The 17999-nt window shown below is 44.6% G+C and overlaps 1 protein-coding gene across 10 annotated transcripts in view; it reads left to right on the top strand.

Annotated features, from left to right (window-relative positions):
* Window positions 1-17999, top strand: part of ATXN7L1 (ataxin 7 like 1) — a 265888-nt gene that overhangs the window by 161317 nt on the left and 86572 nt on the right. For 9 of the 10 annotated variants that reach the window (XM_029615631.1, XM_029615630.1, XM_029615622.1 and 6 more), the window contains one exon: window positions 16863-17146. In XM_029615631.1, coding sequence (XP_029471491.1) covers window positions 16863-17146 — 284 coding nt within the window. Of the gene's footprint in view, window positions 1-5017; window positions 5102-16862; window positions 17147-17999 lie in introns of those variants that run through there. The other variant, XM_029615632.1, reaches the window with a different exon arrangement.

Here is a 17999-nt window from a genome sequence, read left to right as displayed (position 1 = left end):
TTTTTTCCCTGGATCCATGCATATAGGCTGATCACATGCATGCATCCTGAAAAGGCTGTTTAACTTCTGAGTGGAGCTTCTTGTCTGTCCCATTTTATTAATTATTATTATTTTTTTTAACCACAACCCCTTTGGTTTGTTTGAAAAAATACAGTTATTGTTCTGGTGTGTGAACACAAACCATTCAGAGCACAGGGACAGTTTGCTGCTAGATTTTGTTATTCACTATATTTTTTTTAAATTTTAGTTAAACCCACCAAACTTTAGATTTCCTTTTTAAACTATTTTCCTTTTCTTTTTTTTTGCTGTAAGAACACACATCACAGTATGCAAGCTAAACTTAATACTATAACTTGCATGCAGAATGGTGGCTTGTAAGCATAAGCCTTCAATAATGCTGCTAACAATAGTGATCTTATAATGTCTGCCTTCACTATTACAGCACTCTGTCTCTCTTATATCTGCTCTTAAACAACTATACCTTTATTCATTTTCCTCACCTAAAGCAACAGACACTGCCTGGCCACCGAGCTAGTTATTTTTGCTGCCCCCAGTCAGGTATTGTAGCGATGCGGGCTGCCTGCCTGTCCTTCAGCCATTGCTGATCAGCATTTTGCAGTCACCTCTGAATTCCTGCTTGCTTTCTCCTCTTTCCCCATCCCCCTTCTCTGAGTTTGCTTTAGTGTAAGATGGCATTCTCACCAGGCCACCTTTTATGGGCTATCCAGGAGCATTGTTAATTTGCCCCAGTTTACCGGATTTGGGATTTTTCTTGAAGAGAGTACGAAATATGCATTGTGTTAGGGTAATCACTGAAAATGACTAGAACAACAGAAAATGTAGTGTATGAATGGGGACAGCTGCTGGTTTGTTTATTGAAAGCAGTTGTTTTCCAGGAGGAGAGAGGCAGGGAGTCATCTGCATTTATTGCTTAATCACGACAGAGTAACTAAACCTCAAATTCTTCACTGCCATGCTGGTCATCTGATAATGTGGTTAGCATAATTGGGTGTCTGAAATAAATGTCTTATCCCCTAAGGCCTGAGAAGTTTTTAGCAAGTTTAGGAAACCTTGAAGGAGCACGGAGCACTGCAGGAAGTGGTGCTGCTAAAGGAGCAGCCTTTCTCTGATCTGTTACTGAGCTGGTGTCCAAACTTGGTGGAAGGTGCCGCTCAGACAGATGTTAGATAGCCAGATCCCTATATATTTTCTGGATGTTGAAGTGTCTCTTGCTGCAGGAGCTTCTGCTGCAAGGCAACCTTTTCATGTGGCAGAGAGGCTGCCTCTGTTTTGCATGACAGTTTTGAGAGCAGGTTGAGTTCTTTAAATAATCCGAGGGCAAATTAAGTTGCTCCTGCAGGAGAGGTACACCTGAAGAGCAGATGGTTCAGAGATGCAAAGAAATAAAAGCCCCATGGTAACAGTAGAAACATGAATTCTGCTCTCTCTCTATTGCATACCCCTAGTTTCTCCTGTGAACAGAGACTGACTAGGTCCAGAGAAACCGTGCTCCCTTGTCTGTCGTGCAGGTACACATGATGACATGTGCGCTATGGAGACATGAGACTGTGAAATACTGGAGAGTAAATACTGTGTGGTAAACAGTGCATTAAGCAGTCTTCACGGGTGACCCACCCCCATTTCTTTAACAGCCAAGGGATTTTTATAGCATGCTTTTGCAAATGATCATAATTCATAATTATAGCATGCATAGAGATGTTGCTAGTGGCATTTTGTTTCTCTCTCTAGTTTTTTATTTCACTTAATTTTGTTAAATCTAGAAGTTCTTATGAGAGCATGAAGCAGCAAGTTGACTTGAATGCTGTATGGCACAGGCTGTATGAAAGAGTTCATTCTTTTTTGCCCACTTACCTAGTACAGAAATGGTTGTTTTGTTTATATGTTATTTTGTTTTGCAAGTGCTTGTTAAGCCAGGATCCATTTCTTAGATAATTGTTGATGTGAGAGAGATATTTTTTTCTAGGTCTATGTGTTTACTGTGATGGAAAAGTGGTTGGTGTTTCATTGTCGGCATGAATTTTTTTTTTTTTTTAATGGCAGAGGCCCCAGTAGTATGCACCAGAAATGGGTCCTGAAACTGTTTGTTCAACACTTGCTTTGGTGCGAGGTGTGTGCTGTTTGGTACTTGGTGTGAACACGGAGGGTGGTCTCTGTGCTTGGAGATTATGCTCATTCACAGTTGTATCTTCCATTATTTACTGAAATTAACACCATCTGCAGCTCAACTGAAGGGGAAGTTCCCTGTTTCAAAGACCTGTACCGACACTTGCATTCGCTCTGTGCTTCACAGATGTGCGTCTGGAATCTCAGCTGTACACACGAATGGCTCAATTGGACCCAGTACTTGTGGTGCAGGGTCAGAACGTCCCTTTTAATATATTGGTCGTGAAGTCCACGCATTTCTTGACATTGCCAAGCCCTTATGGGCCTTTGACCTGAACCAGTACAGAGGAAGGGGGGGGGGGGTACCACATAGGTGCTTATCATCAGAAAATTTTGATCCTATCACTCAGATTCAAGGGTTCTGCCTTGGTTCCATAATTTATTTTATTGATTTTTTTAAAGCATAAAAATAACTTGCCAGCTATAACAAAAGTGTAAAACAAATCTAATTCATAGAAAAATGTGAAATGATCTATAAAATTTTTTCTGAAAATTATTTCAGTATTTCAAAAGTACACAAACCAAGTAGTAACACTTGCCCTTTGTGATTAATAGATTTGCTCAGAACTCTTTTTATAAATGCTTGTTATTCCCTTTAATCTTCAAGGGCAGCCATGTTCAGCTTAGTTTTGGAAAGTGCCTCACATTGAATGAGATCTGATTGGTTCACGCAGTCTGTGATGCCACTTGTGACATCGCAGCCAATAAGAGCCAACTAGATCCAGTGAGTTAAGTGGGTAGTGACTCTTCCTAACATGGCCACAAGGGCTTAGCAGAATTACAGAGGATCAGTTTAGGGAATTAAAAAAAAAAAAAATTACTACAGTTATATTTACTGTTATATGTATTTATGAAATACTGCACAGTCCCCAGAGGGTACAGCGTGCTTTTAAGTCTTATTTGTTGGGAACACTGCCTTATTTGTACCAGTACAGAATATACCAGGTCAAGGGCAGAAATAAAAAGCTCTGGAGATAGTCTTTATTCTGTGGAATGACACGAAATACTGATGCAAATGTTATTTTAAACAAGGGTCTGAACGTTTCTTTCAATTAGAATGTTAATCTTGTAGAATACTGGAAGTACAATTCTTATATTTATATACTTAAATTAAAGGCTACCCCTTTATACAGCTGCACCACTTGTTTTATTAACTGTTTATCAATTTTTAATATTTGCAAGCAAAATTCATCTTTTTTTTTTATGCGTCTGCAAAAAACAGGGTATCAAAATCGATCCCAACCAACCACTAGTTTTATAAACAGCTCCTGCTAAATAGGGCAGGCCCACTAGTATAAATTAAGGGAGAAAATCCATAGTATCTACAAAAAAATGTACATGCAAAAACTAACAGGCAGTGAACTAAGACAATTTAAAGATTTAAAGTTAATTTGTGGGAAATATCAAATGCTAAGTATTTATAAAGAGAGAGATGAGGGTGAAGAGACATTTTGTTCTAGAATAAAAAGTTGTGATGTGAGACTGGAAGGGTACAGCCTTGAGTAATATTAATGGCATTTCTTCATGAAAAGTGTGGTGGGTGCCTAGAATGGGCTCACAGTGGAGGTGGTGGAGGCAAAAACTAACAGGATTCAAGAAAGCCTGGGATAAGGACAGAGGAGAAGGGAACAACAGGGTTCAACCGAGGCATAAGACAATGCAACAGGAATTAAATTGGCCAGACTAGATTTGCATTATGGGCCTTATACTGTATGTTTCTGGGGACTCCTATTTAGGTTTGCTCTTTAGAAACTGTACCACAGGATTTAAAAAAAAAACTACAACAAATGCATTTCCTCTAAATTTAACCTTGCAATTGGAAAGATATTACAGAAAGTTTGGATACCAGGGCAGAATTCTATCTGGGGGCAGTTTCTCCAAATCGGTTTGTTTTGCGCATACTTTGACAGGAATGAACCTCATTTGTAGGCCATGCTATATTGGGGAGGATCTCAATCGCTCAAATTTACTGCTAATGCCCTTCTTAGTTTTTGCACTCTGCCAAATAGCATCTCCTTCTGGAATTCATAGGGTGTAATTTTTATTGGCAACATATCGAGGTGCACTAGAAAATTCTTCTTAACCAGGCCAGTGGCACATAATGTAATATGGACTATTTCTGTATCTTTCTGCCACATTTTCTTGGTCTCTTGATTACATCTCTTAGTACTTAAGGATCTTTGCTTTCTCCATATGATCCACAGAATAGTCAGTGGGTACTGACACCTCTGTCACCTATGTTGGCACTTGCAGTGTCCAGAAATGAACGGACTTCATCACTGAAAAGTATGGTGTGCATTCTCTGCAAAGAGCCTTTCAATTTCCAGTACCTTTGTAATGCCAAAGCAAATGGAACTGTCACTCTTGTTACTGCACCATGGTTCATATGATTATGCCGTTGGATATCATTAATACCATCTGCTTGAGGCACTAAGAGCAAAGAAGTATTCATGGTCTGCTGAACCTCATTGCTTCCTTTCTAGTTGTCTTCAGAAAGTCTGGCCTTATAAGATCAAGATGTCCGCCCCTTCCCTCTTCCCTGTAAATGTGTCTGAACCAATGACCTTTGAACCATCCGTCCAGTTTCATTCAAATCTTTGTCACAGATAGTAGAGCCTCTTGTGACTCTTGGCTCAAACTTTTCATCTGTCCTGAATGCCCATAACACTTAAAATCCCTGTTTCTTTTTCTTAGAGAAACAGACCAGTTCAATTCAGTTGAAATCTCAGGGAGGACAGAGCACATTGTGATGTCACTGAGTATTTTGAAAGTTGTCCTGCCGGTGGTTGGTTAGCCTTAACCACATGTACATTCCTGCACATGACCTGCTTCCACATCTCCTTGTTTGATCCCAGTTTCCTCTTTCTCATCGTGGGCTGGTAATAAACATTACTAAATGGTGGCAGATTCTTAGAAGGTAAATGACTCGCCTCACTGACATGTGTATTTAATTATTTCTACAGTAGAAACATCCTCCACATTAGGAAAGTTTGTAAATTTCAAGTTATTGATTTTTGAGACATTTTCCAGACTTTCCAATTTACGCTTTCAGAAAATATATTGTCTTCAACAAGAACCACACAGGTAGCATGAAGATAAGTATATTTTAAATCTAAATCCTCCGTATTCTTTGAGAGATTCTGTGACACAGTCTTCTGAGCAATCGTTTTAATTTCCAGACCAAGCAGAAGGTTTTTCATTTCTTCTGTTTTTGATGTAACCCAGTTAAATAGTCAATTTCTGAATGCTTTCCAGTCACCACAGCACTGGCACTACCAATCTGGTCAGCTCCAGGGCAAGCCATTGGTGAGCTCCAGGCCAACAGTAGGATGTGTAAGTTGTCTTAATATAGTAACATAGTAAATAATGGTAGAGAAAAATAATTTGGCCCATTCATTCTGCCAAGATTGAGACTCTTCCTCTCTGTTACTCTACCACCTTGGGTAGATGAGCGCACACATTTCCATTGTGCAAACCAATACCATTTTCCTCCCGATGCCATCAGCCCTGCATCCTCAGTATAGACTCTCTTGTGACATGGTGGGCCTGGCTGTGCTGAATTAGTCGACGAGTACATTCGGGTCTTTCTTCTCTTCCACCATATCATGATTAATAAAATTAGTATGGACTAGGAGAATCAAGGAAAGGGGGGACATTTGTCCAGATTTAGCAAAACGGCTGCAGTTATCAGTGAGCCGTGAAGAGCGCAGGCAAACAAGCCTGCTCCGGTCGACTGCGCCCTCCTGTTTTTACTTTTTTTAAATTATTATTATTCCTGTAGTCCTGTTTTTAGCCATTCATGCTCTATTCATGCTTTTATGTGTATCAGTTTGGCTTCTTGGGATTCTAATAAAGATCAGCACAATAGCCCTTGATTTACTTGCCGCGCAACAATTATAAATCTGAGTCGAAGAAGCTTTCAGAAACTTTTAGGTATTCTCTCTTCAGGAATGAAATGCAAAGTGAAATGAAGAAGAATTTTAATTCTTTTGTTTCCAGTTGAATTATTATTACTTTTTAATCTATACAGTTGCAGTAAAAGTGGCAGTTCCTGCATGTCCATTCTTTGTGTTCTTGGCATAGCTCTATGTGATTATAGAGCTATGCCATGTTTCCTTTTCTCACCTGAATGTCATGGTTTCTCTGGGCAATATCTGGTAAGACTTAGTTCATTTAATCCTTATTGGCTGTCCTTGTCTAGGAATCGGCAAATTCTGCTGCACAGTTTTACTGCCCGCTCAAGATGCCAACTTTTAACCATCAAATTTTCAAATGCTTGGAGATGCTGTTAAGTATCTTCACTGTTGGGGTTTTTGCACATGTGACTTTTATTGCCAAACTTCACTGTCAGAAAAACACAGAAACATAGACTATAATGGCAAATAAGGACCCATCTAGTCTCCCAGGTTTCCTGCTTCAGTGTCTTAGATCCCAGATGATTTCTGGCTTTCCCCTCACTTCTTTATAATTAATGATCGATCCTCTGTTCTTTTCTTGTGCTTTCTTGAACTGTTGTCTTTGCCTCTATCACCTTCACTGAAAGCCATTTCAATGCATCCACCGATCTGTGAAGAAATATTTCTCACAGGACAAGCAGGATGGTAGTCCTCACATATGGGTGACATCAGGATGGAGCCCAATCACGGAAAACTTCTGTCAAAGTTTCCAGAACTTTGACTGGCCCCTACTGGGCATGCCCAGCATGGCACTAACCCTGCAGCCAATAGGGGTCCCCCTTCAGTCGTCTTTTTTCCGCGCAGCAGTAGCCTCGCGGTAAAGGAGGCTGAAGAGATTCCTGACAGGAATTTTCCTCATGGAATTACTAAAAGTTAATTGCCCCACAGGGGTCCCTCCTCTAACTTCTCAGTCCGCAGTACTCCGGTAAGTTTTTACCTGTTTTTCCGTCAATTAGCGTCGAGTTTGGCCCTCGAGGCCTACTGGCCGTCGACCGTACTGTGGCTCGATTTTTTGCCATGGTGTCGGGGTTTCGTCGGTGCCCATACTGTACCCGCACCATGTCTATCACAGACCCCCATAAAGTCTGTGTAATGTGTCTAGGACGTGAGCACGATGTCTTGACCTGCACCAAATGTGCCTTAATGACACCGAAGGGTCGCAAGGCCAGAATGGAGAAGATGCAACTTCTCTTCCGTGCTCAAACCCAGACTCCGTTCAACGCATCAACGTCGTCTGAACTGGCACCGTCAACTTCGCGCCAGCATCGACCACCGACCGGTGACCGAACATCATCGACAACTTCTCGGCCATCGACACCCTCCACTCCCCTTCAGGATCGAGGGGATCGCAGGGAGAAACATCGCCATCGACACCGTAAGACTCGGACCATCAAGGGAACGAAATCATCGACCTCTCCATCGTCCGAGCCGCTGTTGAAGGGACCCTGTCCAGGAAAGGCACTGACCATTCCTGTGACCAAGACCCCGAGGCAACTCTCACCCGATCGGGGATCGGGAACCACGACTCCGCCTTTAACGATGGTCCCTCCGGCTATGCCTCTGCCGCCTTCTTCTGTTCCGGAACCGGGGCTGATTGCTCCAGGTCTCCGGAGACCTGGAGAAGAACTGGAGCGGATGATTCAGGAGGCCATGGACAAGGTGATGCAACGTCTTCAGGTTCCTCCGGCACCGGCACCGTCTGTGGAACCGATCATCGACCCGATTCTGGCACCGCTGCTATCCAGAATGGAAGTGCTTATGAGCGCTTTTCCTCCGATGATTCCCATGGCTCCGATGCCCCCCTCATTGACTGTGTCATCGGAAGGAGAAACACCGTTCCGCATTCCTCCATCGGGAGCTCTGCCTCAGCCATCGATGTCGATACGTCCCTCGCCACCGACCCAATCATCGGTGCCGATACGTCTGGCGCCACCGAGTCATCCATCGATGCCCTCGATACCTGCACCGATGCCTTCGATGCCATCATCGGTACCTCCGATAATTCCTCAGATTCCCTCGGAGCCTAGACCAGGACCTTCAGGTCTACAACCACCCTGTCCCCCTCTAGTTCCTAGAGGAGCAGGTGCTGATCCTTACGACACCGATGCTTGATTTACCGATGCTTGATTTACCGATGCTGATCCTTACGACACCGATGATTGATTTACCTTCACCCACTGAGAGTAGGAAGTGTTCTTCTCCAGAGGACCTCTCCTTTATAAACTTTGTGACGGAAATGTCCAAATTGGTCCCCTTCCAATTGCAGACTGAACAGGATGATAGGCACCAGATGATGGAATTGCTCCAATTCCTGGATGCCCTCAAGGTAATCACATCTATACCCATCCATCAGGGCCTTCTCGTTCTCCTCAAGAAGACCTGGGAACAACATCCTGGATCAGTTGCTCCAGTACAAAGGAAAGCTGACACTACCTATCTGGTACAATCAGCCCCAGGTTTTCAAAAATCTCAGCTTGATCACCACTCTGTCGTTGTAGAGTCTGCACAAAAAAGGGCAAAGAGGTCAAAGCCTCACTCATCTGTTCCTCCTGGAAAGGAAGAGAAGTTCCTAGACAACATTGGTCGCCGAGTATTCCAAGGGGCCATGCTCATCTCCCGAATTGCCGCCTATCAGCTTTATATGACCAATATAACAGGGTCATTTTTAAGCAGATACAGGACTTCTCAGACTTCCTGCCTCAACAATTTCAAGAACAATTACAAACCCTAGTCAACCAGGGTTTTGAGGCAGGCAAGCATGAGATTAGAACATCTTATGACATTTTTGACACTTCTACCAGAGTGTCTGCAGCTGCCATCTTGGCGAGGTGGTGGGCCTGGCTCAAGTCTTCTGACCTTCGCCCAGAAGTACAAGACCGGTTATCCAACCTGCCTTGTGTCTGAGATAATCTGTTTGGCGAGCAAATTCAACGGACGGTAGCAGAATTAAAAGACCATCATGAGACCCTAAGACAGCTCTCTTTGATGCCTTCTGAATTCTCCTCAAAACAGCCCTTCAGAAAGGACTCTAAGAAGTCATTCTTCCATCCGAGAAAGTCTTACCCGCCACCATCCAGATCCCGTGCCACGAGACCTTATCAAAAACCGCAGTCTCGTCAAGCCCGTAAACAAAAACCACAAGCAGCTCCTCAACCAGGACCTGCTTCAGGTTTTTGACTTCCACTTAGAGAGCAGCAGCCACATTCCTCTGTTGCACATACCAGTGGGAGGTCGATTGTGCCACTTCCACAACATGTGGCATCCAATCACATCCGACCAATGGGTATTGGCAATCTCGCCCTGCCACCGAACTCTCCACCTCTACAGACATGGAGAACGTCTGACCATTCCGTTCTTCTGGAACAAGAGGTTTCCCTCATTCTCCAGTCAAGAGCAATAGAACCCGTTCCATACTCTCAGCAAGGCCTAGGGTTCTATTCCCGGTACTTCCTAATCTCCAAAAAATAGGGAGGTGTCCGTCCTATTCTAGACCTACGGGCCCTCAACAAGTACTTTCAACGAGAAAAGTTCAATATGGTCATCTTGGGATCGCTTCTACCTCTTCTACAAAGAGGAGACTGGCTCTGCTCTCTGGATCTCCAGGACGCATATACCTACATTGCGATAAGTCCAGCTCATCGTAAGTACCTGAGGTTTCTAGTAGGCCCCAAGGACTATCAATATCGAGTGCTCCCATTCAGCCTAGTGTCTGCGCCACGAGTCTTTACCAAATGCCTCGTAGTTGTCTCTGCCTTCCTCAGAACCCAAGGTGTTCACATCTACCCCTACCTGGACGATTGGTTAATCAGGGCTCCCACTCAGCAATCTGCTCTGTCGTCCCTCAATCTAACTTTAGACACTCTAATTTCGCTAGGATTTCTCGTCAATTATGACAGATCCTACTTAGTCCCATCTCAAACCTTGGACAACTTACAGGCAAAGGCTTTCCTACCTCGACAACGAGCACTGACTCTTGCGTCCCTTGCTCACCAGCTGCAGTCTCAGCACTCCGCGACTGCACACCAATTTCTTGTCCTCCTCGGACACATGGCGTCCTCAGTCCATATCACACCAATGGCCCGCTTGGCCATGAGACTCATGCACTGGACTCTGAGGTCTCAGTGGACTCAAGCTATTCAGTCTCTGTCAACTATTGTCTGCATAACCGACTCACTCCGTCTGTCTCTCGCCTGGTGGAAAAATAAGACCAATCTCCTCCAGGGATTGCCCTTCCAGGCTCCAAATCCTCAAATCATTCTCACCACCTATGCTTCCAACCTTGGGTGGGGAGCCCTTGTAGCCAATCTGCAGACACAAGGCTCTTGGTCTCCAGAGGAAGCCAAACACCAAATACATTTCCTGGAACTTCGAGCAATCAGATATGCTCTCAGGGCCTTTCAGGATTGCCTCTCAAATCAAGCCATCCTGATTCAGACAGTCAACCAGGTGACAATGTGGTACATCAACAAACAGGGAGGCACAGGCTCCTTCCTTCTGTGTCAGGAAGCTGCACAGATTTGGCAGGAAGCTCTCTCCCATTCGATGTACCTCAGGGCCACCTGGTTACCAGGAGTGGACAATGTGTTGGCAGACAAGCTGAGTCGCATCTTTCAACCGCACGAGTGGTCTCTCAACCCCTCGGTAGCGAACGCCATCTTCCAACAATGGGGATATCCTCGGATAGACCTCTTTGCGTCCCCACAGAACCGCAAAGTGGAGAACTACTGCTCTCTCATTCGCAGCAAACACTCTCAACCCAGAGACGCATTCTCCCTCTCTTGGGCAACCGGTCTGCTTTACGCATTCCCTCCACGTCCTCTTCTCTCGAAGACTCTCGTGAAGCTACGTCAGGACAAGGGAACCATGATCCTGGCCACGCCAAGTGTGGTTTCCAATACTTCAGGACCTCTCCATCCGCAGGCACATTCCATTGGGAAAGGACCCGCTTCTGATCACTCAAAACAACGGGTGCCTACGACATCCCAATCTTCAAGCCTTGTCCCTGACGGCATGGATGTTGAAAGGTTAATCCTTCAACCACTTAACCTTCCTGAGTCAGTTTCCCGTGTCTTGATTGCTTCACGGAAGCCTTCCACGAGAAAAGCTTACTCTTACAAATGGAAAAGGTTCATGTCATGGTGCTCTTCTCAGTCCCCTGACCCCTTTTCCTGTCCAATCCCGAAATTTCTGGACTATTTCTGGCATCTATCAGAGTCAGGTCTTAAGACTTCCTCCATTAGAATGCATGTCAGTGCGGTAGCCACCTTCCATAAAGGTATCTGGGATGTCTCTATATCAGTACACCCCCTTGTAACACGTTTTTTGAAGGGCTTGCTTCACATCAAGCCCCCGTTGCGTCCTCTGGCCCCTTCTTGGGACCTTAATCTAGTTCTTGGTCGGCTCATGAAACCACCATTCGAGCCTCTTCACTCTTGTGAACTTCAATATCTCACATGGAAAGTGATTTTCCTTTTGTCTATCACTTCAGCTCGCAGAGGTAGTGAATTGCAGGCCCTAGTTTACCTATCTGCCTTCCACTAAACTTCTGCAGGACCAGGCGGTACTCCGCACTCACCCGAAATTCTTACCTAAGGTAGTTTCGGATTTTCACCTCAATCAATCCATCATACTACCTACCTTTTTTCCCAGGCCCCATGCCAACCCAGGAGAGCAGGCTCTGCATACCCTTGACTGTAAACGGGCTCTAACGTTTTACCTGGACCGTACAGTGACCCACAGGGAAAACACTCAATTATTTGTCTCTTTCCACCCAGACAAGTTAGGGAAGCCTGTGGGTAAGCAGACTCTCTCCTCCTGGTTGGCGGACTGCATATCCTTTTGCTACCAGCAAGCGGGCATTCCATTTCAAGACCGTGTTAAAGCACACTCGGAGAGGGCCATGGCGACTTCAGTAGCACACCTACGATCGGTGCCGCTTCCTGACATTTGCAGGGCTGCCACCTGGAGCTCACTCCACACCTTCGCAACCCACTATTGCTTGGATAAAGCCGGAAGACAAGATTCCATCTTCGGCCAATCTGTCCTGCGTAACCTGTTTCCAACGTGACGTACCAACACCCTTCTGCCTGCCCGGTGGGGTTCAGGATGCCCTCTACCAAATTTCACCCCAGTTGTTGTGCCTGTTGCACGCCGTTGGGTACATTTGGTGCATGTTCGGACATCCTCAGCTTGGTACTCACCCATATGTGAGGACTACCATCCTGCTTGTCCTGTGAGAAAGCAAATGTTGCTTACCTGTAACAGATGTTCTCACAGGACAGCAGGATGTTAGTCCTCATGAAAACCTGCCTGCCGCCCCGCGGTGTTGGGTTCGTAACGCTTTGTTGTTTTATTTTTTCGGCACTGCCTGTAGCTATAAAATAAGACTGAAGGGGGACCCCTGCTGGCTGCAGGGTTAGTGCCATGCTGGGCATGCCCAGTAGGGGCCAGTCAAAGTTCTGGAAACTTTGACAGACGTTTTCCGTGATTGGGCTCCATCCTGATGATGTCACACACATGTGAGGACTAACATCCTGCTGTCCTGTGAGAACACCTGTTACAGGTAAGCAACATTTGCTTTTCTGATGTTGATTCCTTGCTCTACTCTTTTGGAACCTCCTGTCATGATCACCTGTTTTTTTTTTACCAGCCCCAGCTACTGTTTTGTAAGTTGTTTAGGCCTCTGGATAAGCTGTGGACTGAAATCTATGTATCCAGCAAGGTGCACTCTATTTTATAGAATTGCAGGAGAGAATTGGATGCTAACCTGCAGGCGGAAGTCTGAAATCAGGACATTTCCGAATATTTTTTTCTTTCTTCCTTTTTTTCCGATCAGCACTACAAAAATCTGTACAGTCCGGAAAAAAAAAATAATTTAGGACGGTTGGCAGCACTGTTGCCTGCAGTGTCAGAAATGTGGCCCCAAGACTTGCACTGACAGTCAACAAGAACTTGAAAAGTATACATGGCCCTTTTAAAGAAATGAAATATTAAGGAAGCATTCTTGCCAAAAGAGATTGAACTGCAGAGATACACGATTTGAACATTTCTGTACAAAAGGCACCACTTGGCATAGGAAGAAGCTTTCACTTCAGAACCTCAGTAGGGTCAAACTGGCCTTGCTCTGAATTCTGGAAATAATGTAAAGATGCCAGCATATTTAACAGCACTGTTCTGAAGGACATATAAATGGTCTATGCCCAAGGATGAGATATTTGTAGTCATGCGTTGCTTTCCAAAATGTAACAAAAAAATAATAATAATAAATAAAAATCTAATAGATGCATAGAAAAAGCCAAGTGTGTAACCAAATACTATCACCTGATATTTTTAGATTTTAAAATACTGCATTGATTTAAAAATAATTATTTATAATTTACTGCACTTCATTATAATTATTTCTAGATCAATCTGGTTTTTTAAAGTTTAAAAATATTAGGTTATATACTTTTCTTTGAAAATTCCATTTGATGTCTTGTAACTTACAGGCCGATACAGTACAGTGCGCTCCAGCAGAGCATACTGTTAACCCACGATTGGACACGCGTTTTCGACGTGCTAGCTTTACCCCTTATTCAGTAAGGGGTAGCGCATTGAAAACGCGCGTCCAACCCCCCCCCGAACCTAATAGCGCCCACAACATGCAAATGCATGTTGATGGCCCTATTAGGTATTCCCACGCGATTCAGAAAGCAAAATGCGCAGCCAAGCCGCACATTTTACTTTCAGAAATTAGCGCCTACCCAAAGGTAGGTGATAATTTCTCCAGGCAACGGGAAAGTGCACAGAAAAGCAGTAAAAACTGCTTTTCTGTGCACCCTCTGACTTAATATCATGGCGATATTAAGTCGGAGATCCCAAAAGTAAAAAAAAAAAAATTGGAATCGGCCTGCAGCTCGCGGGTTGAAAACCGGACACTCAATTTTGCCAGTGTCCAGTTTCCAAACCCGTGGCTGTCAGCGGGTTTGAGAACCAACGCCGGCAAAATTGAGCGTCGGCTGTCAAACCCGCTGACAGCCGCCGCTCCTTTACAAAAATAGGTGCTAGGGACGCGCTAGTGTCCCTAGCGCCTCTTTTTGCCACGGGCCCTCATTTGAATACAGAATCGAGTGGGCAAATGCCCGCTCTCCCGTGACTTTTACTGTATCGGCCCATTAGGGAGACAGGGTGTGTAAGTTTCAAACTTGGTAAACTGATGGATAATAAGGTAGCATCACATCGGATGGGCAAGCACGGCAACCACCCAGGTGCCACATAGCCCTTTTAGTCAGTCTGTGAATCTGCAAGCCCAAAAGGTGTGTGGGAGGGGGGGCGCCAAAGGCAATTCTTGCCCTGGGCACTGTCCTGTCCAGTGACTGCCTTGGGTAGCATGAGAGAAATTGCTTTGTAGGCGAATCCGCAGCAGGACAGAGGCAAATAGTCATGGCCTGTAAATTTTCTTCATACTTAAGTAAAGATACTGCTAAAAGTACAGAACATCTCATTCCATTTCAAGCACAGCATTTGGCACAGCCACAAAAAAAAGCAGCTTGGGCCAAGTGTGTATTTATTCAAACTATACCAAATGGTAGGGAGTTAAAAAAACAAAAAACAAAACTAAGATAGAGATAAACCATGTTACTGTTTCAGATCTGCTCTCCGTGTGTCCACGAGAGAGGCATAATCCAATAGTTTTCCAAATAGAAGTAGGCAGCACTTTACATATACCTTAGGGCTTATAATCATTTATTTTCAAGTGTGGTAGGTTTCAACAGTTTTTTTGTATTTGGTCCTTATACAGGAAGCGTTATGAATTTACTAGCTAACACCCACAAAATATTTGTGGGACAGCAATGCCAACAACCCCTTGTTCCTGACTAGCCCATACCCCTTCCTTCTCCCACCCTTCCTAGGCTGCTGTCGCCATCATCCTTGTGTGCTCTGTCCTGCTGCATCTCTTCTCCGGCTCGCTAGAGCTGGCTGAGACCTTTGTTCTCTTTATGGGCATATGCAGGCCACTGCCAGCCGAACAGGTGGGAGGCCAGTACCTGGGCCTCCTTCCAGCTTGCATAGCCATTGGTCACCCGTGGCCTTCTGGCTGTTCAGCGCCACTCTCTCTTCTTGTTCTTCCATGCCCGCTGGGCCTACTTTTAGCCCACATGACTGTGTGTTCTGGAGGTACGTGATATTGCAAAGAGTGTGCGTCACAACAGAGAGTGCCCCTCATGGCTACTGGCGAAACATCTTGGGACCCAACAGCCACCCTCCTGCAGCATCTAAGTATATATATGTGCGTGTGTATATGTATATATGCATTTGTATATATTATGTATATATAGATGGAATCATATTTGCTTTAGTTGCTCTTCCTTTTGGTTATCTGAAAATTGTGTAATGTTCCTGTTTTTTGCCTGCAAGACAATTTTATTTTTCTGGATTTGCCTTTTATTTGTAAACTTAAAACAAAAATAGAATTCAAAAAAGAAGGCATATATACCGTATTTTTCGCTCCATAAGACGCACTTTTTTTCCCCCAAAAGTGGGGGGAAAATGTATGTGCGTCTTATGGAGCGAATATAAAAAAAAAAAAACCAAACAAAAATCTAACAAACCCCCCCCCGACTCCCCCAAGACCTGCCGACTTAATTTCCTACAACCCCCCACCCTCCTGACCCCCCCCAAGACCTGCCGACTTAATTTCCTACAACCCCCCACCCTCCTGACCCCCCCCAGACCTGCCAAACGTCCCTGGTGGTCCAGCGGGGGTCCAGGAGCGGTCCGGGAACGATCTCCTGGGCGTGAGCTGCTATTGGTCGGTCTCAGTGACATAGTGAGGGCAAAGGGCAGCCGACGGCCCAAGCCCAGGACACCGCTCCTGGACCCCCGCTGGACCACCAGGGGCGTTTGGCAGGTCTTGGGGGGGGTCAGGAGGGTGGGGGGTTGTAGGAAATTAAGTCGGCAGGTCAGGAGGGTGGGGTAGTTGTAGGAAATTAAGTCGGCAGGTCTTGGGGGGGTCAGGAGGGTGGGGGGTTGTAGGAAATTAAGTCGGCAGGTCTTGGGAGGGGTCAGGAGGGTGGGGGTTGTAGGAAATTAAGTCGGCAGGTCTTGGGGGGTCAGGAGGGTGGGGGTTGTTAATTTAAAGGGTTGGGATGGGGGTTTTTTTTGGGGGGAGGGGTTCCCAGAGAAAGAAAAGTTTTCTGATCTGGGGAGTGGACCGAAATGGCCCTCCCCAGACCCGAAAACAAAATGGGGAGAAAAAAAAAAGCTATGCACTCCCCTAATTTGCTCCATAAGACGCCCAGACGCAGAGCCGGTTTAGCACAATTTTTTTTTTTTTTTTTATTTTCCCCATCTGAATCCTAGGTGCGTCTTATGGTCAGGTGCGTCTTATGGAGCGAAAAATACGGTAATACTTTCTATGGGCTGAGAAAAAGACATTTTATCCCCTTTTTTGGATATGTTTGTAAGAAGAGGTACTGCTTCTGTAAAATCTGGGTAACTGTATGCTGATTCCTTTGGAAATAAGAATTACAGTAAACAGGGATCTAAAATAATGAAAAGCTCCATGGTTTGAATTTGGTACCAAGATCGTATCTGACAGTTTTAGAAGACGTCGAGCACGTGTAGGCATCAAATTGTTTATTGTCTTATATGTAGGGACAGAAGGATGTGTAGAAATGGTAAATGATTATCCTATGAAAAGATTTTAATGTTTTGTTTTGGGGGGTTTTTTTCCATTTACAGTGTTCCCGTACCCATAGTCAGCCTAGAAAAAATTCCTAACTTGATGAAGGCAGATGGTACCAATGTTAAAATGAATTCTATGTCCACTTCCACCACCAACTCCTCGACAGCCTCCTTATCCGGTACATCCATTTCATCGTTACTCAAATCGGGTTTGGTATCTAAGCCTGTGCCGCCTTCACCAGAGAAGATTTTGAATGGGAAGGGAATTACATCTACATTGCTGGACAAGAAGCACCAAAATGGGACTAAAAGCAGTCACAAGCCTTACAAAAGACTTTCAGGTGAGCTGCATGGTGCTTCCTTTTTCGGATCGTCAGCTGTAATAATCTTTGACCATGTCTTATCCAAGCCCGACATGTTTGCACTTGCAGGAAGAAAGGGGGATATGATAGAAATGTTTAAATGTATAGCATGCGTCAGTAAAAAAAAAAAAAAATTACAGGAATGTGTTATTTTCCATGGAAAAAGAAATTTAAGGACCAGTGGCCATGATATGAAGAGGAATCAGAGGAAGTCTGAGGAAATATGGCATTACTGCGAGGATGGTGGATTCATGGAATAGCCACCAGCAGAGGTGTTAGCAATAAAAATTGTGACAAAATGTAAACATGCTGGAGGCAGATGGGAAGGGGAAGGGAAAAAGAACATGCTAGAGAAGTAAAGTTCCTGGATGGAAAAAATGACTACTTCATGGAGCAATTGGTTCAGGAACCAAAGAGAGAGGGAACTGATTTAGATCTAATTCTTAGTGGTTCTTGGAGCACAAGCAAGATGGTAGTCCTCATGCATGGGTGACATCATCAGATGGAGCCCCGTTGCAGAAAACTTATGTCAAAATTTCTAGAACTTTGATTAGACACACTGAGTATGCCCAGCATACACTATACCATGAGTCCACATGGAGTCCATCTCTTTTTCCGCGGAGCTGTAAGCCTCACAATGTGAGTGAGCAGTCTTGGCTGTTTTTGGCCTTGTGGAAACATTTTCTTTCTCATATTTTTTTTGGTGGTGTTTTCCATGCTATTCCGTCACTGGGTCCCGCTCGGTGCCTTCCCGTAGTACTCCTAGTCAGGATTTTCGGTTATTCTGGAAAGTTTCCTTTTGAGATCAATTCCCCATGGTGGCGGTACATCG

The sequence above is a fragment of the Rhinatrema bivittatum genome, chromosome 9 (assembly GCF_901001135.1).
Source record: "Rhinatrema bivittatum chromosome 9, aRhiBiv1.1, whole genome shotgun sequence".
NCBI classification, from domain to species: domain Eukaryota; kingdom Metazoa; phylum Chordata; class Amphibia; order Gymnophiona; family Rhinatrematidae; genus Rhinatrema; species Rhinatrema bivittatum.
Note: the sequence above shows the minus strand (reverse complement) of the source record. Positions and strands in the feature narration are given on the sequence as shown.